Below are 14,034 nucleotides of genomic sequence, written 5' to 3' on the forward strand. Positions count from 1 at the left end.
GGCTGCCTTATGTGTCATGTGGCCATCAAAATTTATTTGTGTTACTTCAAATGGACCTTTGCAAAATGGTTTTCTTGGCTAGGGAAAGTCAATTTTCAAGGCAAAATCCTCAATTGAATTTTTAGGGAATGGAATTCTATGGTTAATTAAACTTCCTAAATAAAATTGCAGGCCATAAGTGAATTCATATAGAAGTAGAAAACCAAATACTGCATGTTCTCACTTATAAGAACTAAACATTGGGTACACAGGGACATAAAGATGGGAATAACAGACACCGGGGTCTCCAAAAGGAGGGAGAGAGGAAGGTAAGGGTTGAAAAACTTCCTATCCCATACTACGTTCACTAATTGGGTGATGAGTTCCATCAAAGCCCAAACCTCAGCATCATGTGATACATCTACACAGCAAATCTGCACATGTACCCCTGGAACCTAAAGTTAAAAAAAAATTTCAAGCCAGCTAAATTCATTAATCCACATGTTTACAATAAAATGTGAGTACATTAAGATGCTTTAGAAATAATTTCAGCCTGGGCAACATGACAAAATCTCATCTGTAAAAAAACCAACCAATCAACCAAACAAACAAAAATCAGCTGGGCATGGTGGTACTCACCTGTTGTCCCAGCTACTCAGGAGGGTGAGACAGCCAGGTTGCCCAGGCTGGTCTAGAGCTCCTGGACTCAAGCATCCCAAAGTGCTGGAATTACAGGTGTGAGCCACCAGGCCCAGTCTACTTTTCTTCTAATTATTAAGTTGGAAAAAAATAGGAATTTAACAGGAGCTTCAGGTTTGTTGGCAGTTTAATTTAAAAAAAGAAATGACATTCCAACTAAGGCAGTCTCTGGTTTTGAAGTCTAACTATTTCTTTTTTTTTAATTTAAAGACAAGGTCTCACTCTGTCACCCAGGCTGGAGTACAGTGGCTTGATCTTGGCTCACTGCAGCCTTGACCTCCTGGGCTCAAGCAAATCCTCAATCTCCTGATTAGCCTGGACTACAGGTGCATGCCACCATGCCTGGCTAATTTTTGTATTTTTGTATTTTTTTTTGTAGAGGTAGAGTCTTATATGTTGCCTAGGCTGATCTCAAACTCCTGGTTTCAAGTGATCCTCCCTCAGTCTCCAAAAGTGCTAGGATTACAGGCATGAGCCATTGGGCCTGGCATAGATTGATTTTCAATTAGCAGTGATCAGTAGTCAGAAGTATATATTAGTATTCTTTTATTCAGTTTATCTGTGCAATAATTTTATAAAGTGGCTGAAAAAAGTCATGCATTCACCCAGAATACCAAATACCTCAGGGTAAAAAAGAAAAGCAAAGTTAATCTAGACTAAGTAGCCATTCTGGTGTGAACCTCATTTCCAACAATAATGATTCTTACCTTTTGGTGAAAGTTGAAGGGCTGCCTGATCACTGACTACATCCACATGCTTACCGTCTATCTGTAAGTGAACCAAAACTTTTCATTACTTAAGTTGAATAATATTAACACAGTAAATATTTAATAAAGAAAAATAAGCTACTTACTGAAGATGTACAATGACTTGAAGAGGATATAGCTGTCATGGTCGTTCTAGACTGCACTAATAAGGGTTTTACTTTCTGAAAGACACAAAAGATATGTACTGTGTTATCAGGAGGAAATAATAGTCAAATCAAATGGACGTTAATGTTCTCCAGCCTTTAGTTGACCAAGATATGGAAACTATGCTTGTCACTTATTTGCTCAAATATGGCTGCGGAAATCCTTTTCTTCATTCCAATGGGATAGAGCCTCTTTCTTCTTCAGACCACTTTGAAAGAAAATTTAAGAAAACGATTTTCCTTAGTATCTCTTCTGACTCTACTTCCTTTTGACTGTCCCTACAATTGAGACTTACTACTTGCAACTGGTTGGAAGCCACAAGGTCGTCCCCATCACCTTACTAGAAACTACAGCAATGGTGTCCTGATTCCCAAGTTAAAGAAAACACTTTCCTGAAATTAAAGGAAGCACCTGCTTCTAGAAATGATCTATTATGAGATCTAGATGAAAATCTCCTTAAGCCTTTTGGCTGGGACAATGAAGTATAAGAAAATATGGATTCAAGGAAATGTAGACAGATGACTCTGGAAATGAATAGGCTGAGATGAAACGCAAAGGACTTTTGGATGTGGTATGGAAAGATTACTTGTGAATAAAACACAGACATAGAACTTAAATCCAAATAAGATTTTCATTTTTTACATTCTTCAATGTTGCTGTAAGCTGATGAAAAAAGCAGGGGCCAGGCACTGTGGCTCACACCTGTAATCCCAGCATTTTGGGAGGTCGAGGTGGGAGGATTGCTTGAACCCAAGAGTTTGAGACCAGCCTGGGCAACATGGCAAAACCTCGTCTCTACAAAAACTACAAAAGTTAGCTAGGTGTGGTGGCACATGCCTGTAGTCCCAGTCACTTGCAGGGCTGGGGGAGCTGAGGCAGGAGAATGACTGCAGTTAGCAGTGAGTGTGCCACTGCACTCTAGCCTGGGTGAAAGAGCAAGACGTTGTCTCAAAAAAAAAAAAAAAAAAAAGCAGCAGGCAAGCAGAAATATTCCGGTCCAAGACCAAGAGAAGATGGAAACCAGGACTTCTACCCTGTTCTCATTCACTTTGAGGGCATTTGCCAAACTTCCTGAATATGTGCATAAGTTGTCAAAGGTTCCTATGACTCGGGAGGAGAGGATACAACTCAGGGCCCACCTAAGGTATGGAATTTAACAAGACACTCCCACCCCACTGTAAGTCTGGGACTGAAATGTTATAACTAGAGTAGAGTAAAGGTAAAATACTACCTCAAGTGAGGCTCCCCCAAGCAGTCTGCAAGGAAAATGCGTTCCTAAGGTTGGCAACTAGTTGAATAACATACCCTCCTGTGAATTCCTAACCATTACTAGCCTATGCCATTTGCCAGCTGAATTCACAAGGTGGTCTGAAAAGTGATATGCTAAAAATATTAATTTAACTAATTCCAGAATAATGGTGTTCATGGCAACTGAAAGAAGCACATTTAAACCTTTTATGGAAAAATTCCTCTTCAGCCAAGTCCTCAGAGAATTTTTATAAATAAGGTTCCAAGGAAAGTGAGCAGCTCATTGTCAAATATCTGTAAATACACCATGAGTAGTTGCTAGCATAAACAAGATAGTAGAACTAGAGTCTCTAAAACTTCAAATATAGAAATTCTCGTAGAATATAAAATAAGTATGTTTAATACATTTCAATAAATATAAAGTAGAAGCTTGATGATGAATAATTTGTTTGCATATTTAAAAAAGCAGACAAAATTTATTTCTATTTTTTAGAAAAATGATAATAATCGAGTCAAGAGGCCAATTTTAGCAGAAAAATTATACATCTGTGAAAATAATACTTAATACATTGAAAGAGAGAATGAAACATACTATCAAGGACGCAGCTCAGAGAGACAAAGTGATGTCAAATATAAAAACTAAGCAATAGCAATATGAAGGATACAGGGAAAAGGTATAACCTCATTTGGTCAGAGTTTTAGAAGACAGAAAAGAAAAGGAGTATGGCAAAATATAGAGTTAAGAACTGAACACTTTCCAGAACTGATGAAACAAACTAACCTCAACTTTCAAGAATCCAGATAAATCTCAAACAGAATAAACAAAAAGAAATTCACAACTAGACACATCATACTGAAAATGCAGAACACTGAAGAAAGAGACCTTAAAAGCAGCTAAAGACGAGAAAGATTAATGTTAAGAAAGTCACAGTTAAAGAGATAGCAACATTCCAATGGTAACAATGTGTATTAGTCCATTTTCATGTTGCTGATAAGACATACCCAAGACATTACAAAAGAAAGAGGTTTAATTGGACTTACAGTTCCACGCAGCTGCAAAAGCCTCACAATCATGGCGGAAGGCAAGGAGGAGCAAGTCACATCTTACGTGGAAGGCAGCAGGCAAAGAGAGGTGTGCTCGTGCAGGGATATCCCCTTTATATAACCATCAGATCTTGTGAGACTTTTTCACTATCATGAGAACAGCATGGGAAAGACCTGCCCCACGACTGAATTACCTCCTGCTGGGTCCCTCCCATAACACACGGAAATTCAAGATAAGATTTGGGGCTGGGCACGGTGGCTCATGCCTGCAATCCTAGCACTTTGCGAGTCTGAGGCAGGCGGATCACGAGGTCAAGATATTGAGACCATCCTGGCCAATGTGGTGAAACCCTGTCTCTACTAAAGATACAAAAATTAGCTGGGCGTGGTGGCACTTGCCTGTAATCCCAGCTACTCAGGAGGTGAGGCAGGAGAATCACTCGAACCCGGGAGGCAGAGGTTGCAGTGAGCCGAGATAGTGCCATTGCACTCCAGCCTGGGCGACAAGAGCAAAACTCCATCTCAAAAAAAAAAGAAAAGATGAGATTTGGGTGGGGACACAGCCAATGGAATACAGAAGACAGTGGAATGATATGTTCAATGTGCAAAGAGAAAGTATCATAAATCTAGAATTTTACACCTAGAGAAAATATCTTTCAATAACAGGGGCAAAAATAAAGACATTTTCTGTCAAGTGATAACTGAAAGTGTTGGCTTTCAGCAGATCCCCACCAACGAAAATTCTAGGCCAGACATGGTGGCTCGTGCCTGTAATCCCAGCACTTTGGGAGGCCGAAGTGGGCAGATCACCTGAGGTCAGCAGTTTGAGACCATCCTGGCCGACATGGTGAAACCCTGTCTCTACTAAAAATACAAAAATTAGCCAGGAGTGGTGGTGGGTGCCTGTAGTCCCAGCTGCTTGGGAGGCTGAGGCAGGACAATTGCTTGAACTCGGGAGGTGGAGGTTGTAGTGAGCCGAGATTACACCATTGCACTCCAGCCTAGGCTACAGAGCCAGACTCCATCTCAAAAAAAAGAGAAACTTCTAATGAATGTACTTCATGTAGAAATCAAGTGATCTCAGATGGAGGGTCTGAGATGTAAGAAGGCATTGCAAGTAAAGTGGTAAATATGTAAGTAAAGCTAAACAAATATTAATCAAATATGCCAATAATAATAATGTGCTATGAACATTAAGGAAACAAGGTAGAGTTAAAATAGATGACAACAGCATTATATACTGACAGAGGGTGGTAGTTGAAATTTAATCACCCAAAGAACTTTTATTGTTCACCACTGTAAACATAGAGAGGTAATTTAAACTTTCCTGATAGAAACAAGAGTTTAGAAATTTAAAAAAAAAAGAATGAGAAAAAAAATAACCAATTCAAAATATGTAAAGGAGAAAAACACATAGAAAATATAAACAAATATAAAATAACAAGGTATAATTAAAGCCAAATATATTTGTGATTACAATAAAGTAAATTGACTAAATGCCCCAGTTAAAAGACAAAGCTTGTCTAACTAGATTAAGAACAAAGTTTAAAACTAGCTGTATGCTGTACAAAACAGTCACATCCAAAGCAGAAGCATACAAAAGGCTGAAAGCCAAGGAATAGACAAAGATATGCCAACAAAATAATAACCTACCGAAAGTGGAGGTAGCTCTAGTAATATAAAGCCAAAACATACTTAAAGGCAAAAAGCATTTGTAGAGATAAAGTTTGTCATTACAGAGGTGGCTCTAAGATGGCCAAATAGGAACAGCTCCAGTCTACATCTCCCAGTGTGAGTGATGCAGAAGACAGGTGATTTCTGCATTTCCAACTGAGGTACCGGGTGCATCTCACTGGGGCTTGTTGGACAGTGGGTGCAGGACAGTGGGTGCAGCCCAGCGAGTGTGAGCCAAAGCAGGGCGAGGCATCGCCTCACCCAGGAAGTGCAAGGAGTCAGGGCATTCCCTTTCCTAGCCAAGGGAAGCTATGACAGACGGCGCCTGGAAAATCAGGTCACTCCCACCCTAGTACTGCGCTTTTCCAATGGTCTTAGCAAATGGCACACTGGGAGATTATATCCAGCACCTGGCTCAGAGGGTCTCACACCCAGGGAGCCTCGCTCACTGCTAGCACAGCAGTCTGAGATCGAACTGCAAGGTGGCAGCAAGGCTGGGGAGAGGCACCTGCCATTGCTGAGGCTTGAGTAGTTAAACAAAGCAGCTGGGAAGCTTGAACTGAGTAGAGCCCACTGCAGCTCAAGGAGGCCTGCCTGCCTCTAGACTCCACCTCTGGGGGCGGGGCACAGCTGAACAAAAGGCAGCAGAAACCTCTGCAGACTTAAATATCCCTGTCTGACAGCTTTGAAGAGAGTAGTGGTTCTCCCAGCACGGAATTCGAGATCTGAGAATGGACAGACTGTCTCCTCGAGTGGGTCCCTGACCCCCGAGTAGCATAACTGTGAGGCACCCCCCAGTAGGGGCAGACTGACACCCCACATGGCCAGGTACCCCTCTGAGACGAAGCTTCCAGAGGAACGATCAGGCAGTAACATTTGCTGTTCAGCAATATTCGCTGTTCTGCAGCCTCCGCTGCTGATACCCAGGTAAACAGGGTCTGAAGTAGACCTCTAGCAAACTCCAACAGACCTGCAGCTGAGGGTCCTGAGTGTTAGAAGGAAAACGAACAAACAGAAAGGACATCCACACCAAAATCCCATCTGTACATCACCATCATCAAAGACCAAAGGTAGATAAAACGACAAAGATGGGGAAAAAACAGAGCAGAAAAGCTGAAAATTCTAAAAATCAGAGCTCCTCTCCCCCTCCAAAGGAACTCAGCTCCTCGCCAGCAATGGAACAAAGCGGGACAGAGAATGACTTTGACGAGTTGAGAGAAGAAGGCTTCAGGCGATCAAACTTCTCCGAGCTAAAGGAGGAAGTTCGAACCCATCGCAAAGAAGCTAAAAACCTTGAAAAAAGATGAGACGAATGGCTAACTAGAATAACTAGTGTAGAGAAGTCATTAAAGGACGTGATGGAGCTGAAAACCATGGCACAAGAACTACATGACGAATGCAGAAGTTTTAGTAGCCGATTCGATCAAATGGAAGAAAAAGTATCAGTGATTGAAGATCAAATGAATGAAATGAAGCGAGAAGTTTAAAGAAAAAAGAGTAAAAAGAATCAAAGCCTCCAAGAAATATGGGACTATGTGAAAAGTCCAAATCTATGTCTGATTGGTGTACCTGAAAGTGACGGGGAGAATGGAACCAAGTTGGAAAACACTCTGCAGGATATTATCCAGGAGAACTTCCCCAACCTAGCAAGGCAGGCCAACATTCAAATTCAGGAAATACAGAGAACACCACAAAGATACTCCTCGAGAAGAGCAACTCCAACACACATAATAGTCAGATTCACCAAAATTGAAATGAAGGAAAAAATGTTAAGGGCAGTCAGAGAGAAAGGTCGGGTTACTCACAAAGGGAAGCCCATCAGACTAACAGTGGATCTCTCGGCAGAAACTCTACAAGCCAGAAGAGAGTAGGGGCCAATATTCAACATTCTTAAAGAAAAGAATTTTCAACCCAGAATTTCATATCCAGCCAAACTAAGCTTCATAAGTGAAGGAGAAATAAAATCCTTTACAGACAAGCAAATGCTGAGAGATTTTGTCACCACCAGGCCTGCCCTAAAAGAGCTCCTGAAGGAAGCGCTAAACATAGAAAGGAACAACCAGTACCAGCCACTGCAAAAACATGCCAAATTGTAAAGACCATCAAGGCTAGGAAGAAACTGCATCAACTAACGAGCAAAATAACCAGCTAACATCATAATGACAGGATCAAATTCACACATAACAATATTAACCATAAATGTAAATGGGCTAAATGCTCCAATTAAAAGACACAGACTGGCAAATTGGAAAAAGAGTCAAGACCCATCAGTGTGCTGCATTCAGGAGACCTACCTCACGTGCAGAGACACACATAGGCTCAAAATAAAGGGACGGAGGAAGATCTACCAAGCAAATGGAAAACAAAAAAAGGCAAGGGTTGCAATCCTAGTCTCTGATAAAACAGACTTTAAACCAACAAAGATCAAAAAAGACAAAGCTGGCCATTATGTAATGGTAAAGGGATCAATTCAACGAGAAGAGCTAACTATCCTAAATATATATGCACCCAATACAGGAGCACCCAGATTCATAAAGCAAGTCCTTAGAGACCTACAAAGAGACTTAGACTCCCACACAATAATAATGGGAGACTTTGACACCCCACTGTCAACAAGAGACCTACAAAGAGACTTAGACTCCCACACAATAATAATGGGAGACTTTAACACCCCACTGTCAACATTAGACAGATCAACGAGACAGAAAGTTAACAAGGATATCCAGGAATTGAACTCAGCTCTGCACCAAGCAGACCTAATAGACATCTACAGAACTCTCCACCCCAAATCAACAGAATATACATTCTTCTCAGCACCACATTGCACTTATTCCAAAATTGACCACATAGTGGGAAGTGAAGCACTCCTCAGCAAATGTAAAAGAACACAAATCATAACAAACTGTCTCTCAGAGCACAGGGCAATCAAACTAGAACTCAGGATTAAGAAACTCACTCAAAACCACTCAACTACATGGAAACTGAACAACCTGCTCCTGGATGACTACTGGGTACATAACAAAATGAAGGCAGAAATAAAGATGTTCTTTGAAACCAATGAGAACAAGGACACAACATACCAGAATCTCTGGGACACATTTAAAGCAGTGTGTAGAGGGAAATTTATCACACTAAATGCCCACAAGAGAAAGCAGGAAAGATCTAAAATTGACACCCCAACCTCACAACTAAAAGAACTAGAGAAGCAAGAGCAAACACATTCAAAAGCTAGCAGAAGACAAGAAATAACTAAGATCAGAGCAGAACTGAAGGAGATACAGACACAAAAAACCCTTCAAAAAATCAATGAATCCAGGAGGTGGTTTCCTGAAAAGATCAACAAAATTGATAGAACACTAGCAAGACTAATAAAGAAGAAAAGAGAGAAGAATCAAATAGATGCAATAAAAAATGATAAAGGGGATATCACCACTGATCCCACAGAAACACAAACTACCATCACAGAATACTATAAACACCTCTACGCAAATAAACTAGAAAATCTAGAAGAAATGGAAAAATTCCTGGACACATACACCTTCCCAAGACTTAACCAGGAAGAAGTTGAATCCCTGAATAGACCAATAACAGGATCTGAAATTGAGGCAATAATGAATAGCCTTCCAACCAAAAAAAGTCCAGGACCAGACGGATTCACAGCCAAATTCTGCCAGAGGTTCAAGGAGGAGCTGGAACCATTCCTTCTGAAACTATTCCAATCAATAGAAAAAGAGGGAATCCTCCCTAACTCATTTTATGAGGCCAGCATCATCCTGATACCAAAGCCTGGCAGACACACAACAAAAGAAAATTTTAGACCAATATCCCTGATGAACATCGATGCAAAAATCCTCAATAAAATACTGGCAAACCGAATCCAGCAGCACATCAAAAAGCTTATCCAACATGATCAAGTGGGCTTCATCCCTGGGATGCAAGGCTGGTTCAACATATGCAAATCAATAAATGTAATCCAGCATATAAACAGAACCAAAGACAAAAACCACATGATTATCTCAATAGATGCAGAAAAGGCCTTTGACAAAATTCAACAGCTCTTCATGCTAAAAACTCTCAATAAATTAGGTATTGATGGGACATACCTCAAAATAATAAGAGGTATCTATGACAAACCCACAGCCAATATCACACTGAATAGGCAAAAACTGGAAGCAGTCCCTTTGAAAACTGGCACAAGACAGGAATGCCTTCTCTCACCACTCCTATTCAACATAGTGTTGGAAGTTCTGGCCAGGGCAATCAGGCAGGAGAAAGAAATAAATGATACTTAATTTGGAAAAGAGGAAGTCAAATTGTCCCTGTTTGCAGACGACATGATTGTATATCTAGAAAACCCCATTGTCTCAGCCTAAAATCTCCTTAAGCTGATAAGCAACTTCAGCAAAGTCTCAGGATACAAAATCAATGTGCAAAAATAACAAGCATTCTTATACACCAATAACAGACAAACAGAGAGCCCAATCATGAGTGAACTCCCATTCATAATTGCTTCAAAGAGAATAAAATACCTAGGAATCCAACTTACAAGGGATGTGAAGGACCTCTTCAAGGAGAACTACAAACCACTGCTCAACGAAATCAAAGAGGACACAAACAAATGGAAGAACATTCCATGCTCATGGATAGGAAGAATCAATATTGTGAAAATGGCCATACTGCCCAAGGGAATTTATAGATTCAATGCCATTCCCATCAAGCTACCAATGACTTTTTTTTCACAAAACTGGAAAAAACTACTTTAAAGTTCATATGGAACCAAAAAAGAACCCTCATTGCCATGACAATCCTAAGCCAAAAGAACAAAGCTGGAGGCATCACACTACCTGACTTCAAACTATACTACAAGGCTACAGTAACCATAACAGCATGGTACTGGTACGAAAACAGAGATATAGACCAATGGAACAGAACAGAGCCCTCAGAAATAATACCACACATCTACAACCATCTGATCTTTGACAAACCTGACAAAAACAAGAAATGGGGAAAGGATTCCCTATTTAATAAATGGTGCTGGGAAAACTGGCTAGCCATATGTAGAAATCTGAAACTGGATCCCTTCCTTAACCTTATACAAAAATTAATTCAAGATGGATTAAAGATTTAAACGTTAGACCTAAAACCATAAAAACCCTAGAAGAAAACCTAGGCAATACCATTCAGGACATAGGCATGGGCAAGGACTTCATCTCTAAAACACCAAAAGCAATGGCAACAAAAGCCAAAATTGATGAATGGGATCTGATTAAACTAAAGAGCTTCTGCACAGCAAAAGAAACGACCATCAGAGTGAACAGGCAACCACAAAATGGGAGAAAATTTTTGCAATCTACTCTTCTGACAAAGGGCTAATATCCAGAATCTACAAAGAACTCAAACAAATTTACAAGAAAAAAACAACCCCATCAAAAAGTGGGTGAAGGATATGAACAGACACTTCTCGAAAGAAGACATTTATGCAGCCAAAAAAACATGAAAAAATGCTCATCATCACTAGCCATCAGAGAAATGCAAATCAAAACCACAATGAGATACCATCTCACACCAATTAGAATGGTGATCATTAAAAAGCCAGGAAACAACAGGTGCTGGAGACGATGAGGTGATATAGGAACATTTTTACACTGTTGGTGGGACAGTAAACTAGTTCAACCATTGTGGAAGACAGTGTGGCGATTCCTCAAGGATCTAGAACTAGGAATACCATTTGACCCAGCCATTCCATTACTGGCTATATACCCAAATGATTATAAATCATGCTGCTATAAAGACACATGCACACGTATGTTCACTGTGGCACTATTCACAATAGCAAAGACTTGGAACCAACCCAAATGTCCATCAATGATAGACTGGATTAAGAAAATGTGGGACATATACACCATGGAATACTATGCAGCCATATAAAGGATGATTTCATGTCCTTTTTAGGGACATGGATGAAGCTGGAAACCATCATTCTCAGCAAACTATCACAAGGACAAAAAACCAAACACCGCATGTTCTCACTCACAGATGGGAATTGAACAATGAGAACACTTGGACACAGGAAGGGGAACATCATACACCGAGGCCTGTCATGGGGTGGGGGGAGGGGGGAGGGATAGCATTAGGAGATATACCTAATGTAAATGACGAGTTAATGGGTGCAGCACACCAACATGGCACATGTATACATATGTTACAAACCTGCACATTGTGCACATGTTCCCTAGAACTTAAAGTATAATAATAATAAAAAAAGTTTGTCATTACATAATGATAAAATGTTCAATTTACCAGGAAGATACAATTATAAAATTGTATGCATCTAATAATACAGACTAAAATTACATGTGGCAAAAACTGATTACAAACTACTTAGAGTAATATGCAAATCATGTAAGTATAATAGCATAAAAATACAAGGTACCTAAGATTACATCTAAAAAAAGGTACTTTCAAGACTTCTATAGAGTTATAAAACTCTATTGAAATAATACCTAAACAAAATGTATAACATATTTACAGATTAGAAGACTCAGTGATAAAGATGCCAATTGTGCCTAAATTGAACTGTAGATTTAACATAATTCTAATTGAAATACCAATTAAATTTGTTTTGTTTTGTTTCTTTTGTTTTGTTTTTTTCTGTGAATATTGACAATCCGATTCTAAAATTTACATGGAAATGCAAAGATCCAATAAAGCTGGGGCACTCTTGCAAAACAGGGCAGAAGCATTAGCCTTATCAGATAAGATTTAGATATTAAATCAGTGTTATATTGGTGCAGGAAAAAAAACAGTGAAACAGATTGAGTCAGAATAGACTCATATATATAAGCCCTTAATAATGACAGGTGGAATTATATATCAAGGGAGAAGACAGACTTTTTATTAAATGGATACTTCAGATGGTTATTTATAATAAAAGGAAATGAAACCAGATGTCTATCTCTCTATACACTAATATCAATTCTAAATGGATTAAATTTGTAAATATGAAAAGCAAAACAAGCCAAAAGTTTAAAGACCATAGAGAATAATACATTTGTGATTAAATATTAGATGAACTCTTTTTAAAGAAGGCAGAAAAAAATGTAAAGACAAAAAGGAAAAGATTAAGTCAGAATAACATTAATATTGAGAACATTTATTTATTACAAAAGCCAGAAAAAGATTAAAAACTTAATCCACAAACTGAAAGAAGACATTTGCAATACATATAACTGGTAAAGGATTAGTATCCAAGTTATATAAAGAATTCCTATGAAAAAATAAATGTGAAATAAACCAATAGAATCAAAAGGCTGAAACCTGCAGTACCTAAAAGAGGAAATCTGAATGGTCAATAAACATTTAAAAAGATGATCACTTTCATCAGCAATCAGGAAAAGGCAAAAAAAATTATAAACACACACACATACATGTAAACTCCAAAACCATGAGTAAGCATTATACAATAACAGGTTGGCAAAAATGATGAAGTCTGGCAATATCAGTGCTGAAGACCATGTGGAACACTAGAAACTTTCATCTGTTCCTGGTTAGAGTGTCAGAGTAATATTACTTTGGAAAACTATCTGGCATTAGCTTCTGTGGCAGAGGCTATTTATTGTCCTTCAATATCTAATCTCCTCCTTTCATTGTTTTGGAGACAGGGTCTTGCTCTATTGCCCAGGCTGGAGGGCAAAGGCACAATCATGGCTCACTGTGGGCTTGACCTCCCAGGCTCAAGCTATCCTCCCAGCTCAGCCTCCCTCAGTCTCAGGCACGTGCCACCATGCCCAGCTGATTTTTTTTCTATTTTTTGTAGAGACAGAGTCTCACTTTGTTGCCCAGGCTGGTCTCAAACTCTTGGGCTTTAGTTAGGTATTTGGCTGCATAGACAGAGAGCACCTTTCTCAGTCTGTCTTGCAATTGGATGCAGTTCTAGGTCTAGGATCAGACCTGTGGGACACGAGTAGAAGTGATATGTGCAATTTCTGGGTCATATCCTTAAGGATAAATATTCTTGCCCTGGACTTTCTCTTTCTGGAGAAAGTCTAGAACCCATGGACATGAAGTTGACCACCTTTATTTATGTGGGTGAGTAAAATATCTTAGGAGATGTCAGAGCAGTAAGATTGAAGGAACCTGTGTACCACTTTATGGAGTACTGCTCCTCATGGGGCATTATCCTGCCTGGAGCCACTTGCTTCTTCACTGTAACATGAATGAAGCAGCCTTCCATCTATTTAAGTCAGTGTATTTTTTGTTGTTGCAATCACAGCAGCTTACCCATAGCAAGTGAACTTACCAGTACTCTTATGACCAGCAATTCTGTTACAAGTATAAAACCTGGAAGAGCTCCTGTATCTGTGTATCAGGTGAAACTAGAAGAATGCTGAGAGCAATAATACTCATAATAGTAAAAAGTGAGAACCAACCTAAGTGTTGATGAGCAGCAGAATGGGTAAATAAGTTGTGGTATATTCGT

General features: G+C 39.5%; 1 protein-coding gene across 6 annotated transcripts in view; it reads right to left on the reverse strand.

Annotated features, from left to right (window-relative positions):
- The window catches only part of C10H10orf67 (chromosome 10 C10orf67 homolog), a 150,464-nt gene that overhangs the window by 20,256 nt on the left and 116,174 nt on the right, over nt 1-14,034 (reverse strand). For 5 of the 6 annotated variants that reach the window (XM_009458059.5, XM_063781464.1, XM_016962768.4 and 2 more), the window contains 2 exons: nt 1,532-1,606; nt 1,386-1,446 (listed from right to left, as the gene is read on the reverse strand). In XM_009458059.5, the coding sequence (XP_009456334.1) occupies nt 1,386-1,446; nt 1,532-1,606 (136 nt within the window). Of the gene's footprint in view, nt 1-1,385; nt 1,447-1,531; nt 1,607-4,280; nt 4,403-14,034 lie in introns of all 6 variants that reach the window. The other variant, XR_010146820.1, reaches the window with a different exon arrangement.

The sequence above is a fragment of the Pan troglodytes genome, chromosome 8, assembly GCF_028858775.2.
Source record: "Pan troglodytes isolate AG18354 chromosome 8, NHGRI_mPanTro3-v2.0_pri, whole genome shotgun sequence".
Lineage (NCBI taxonomy): Eukaryota > Metazoa > Chordata > Mammalia > Primates > Hominidae > Pan > Pan troglodytes.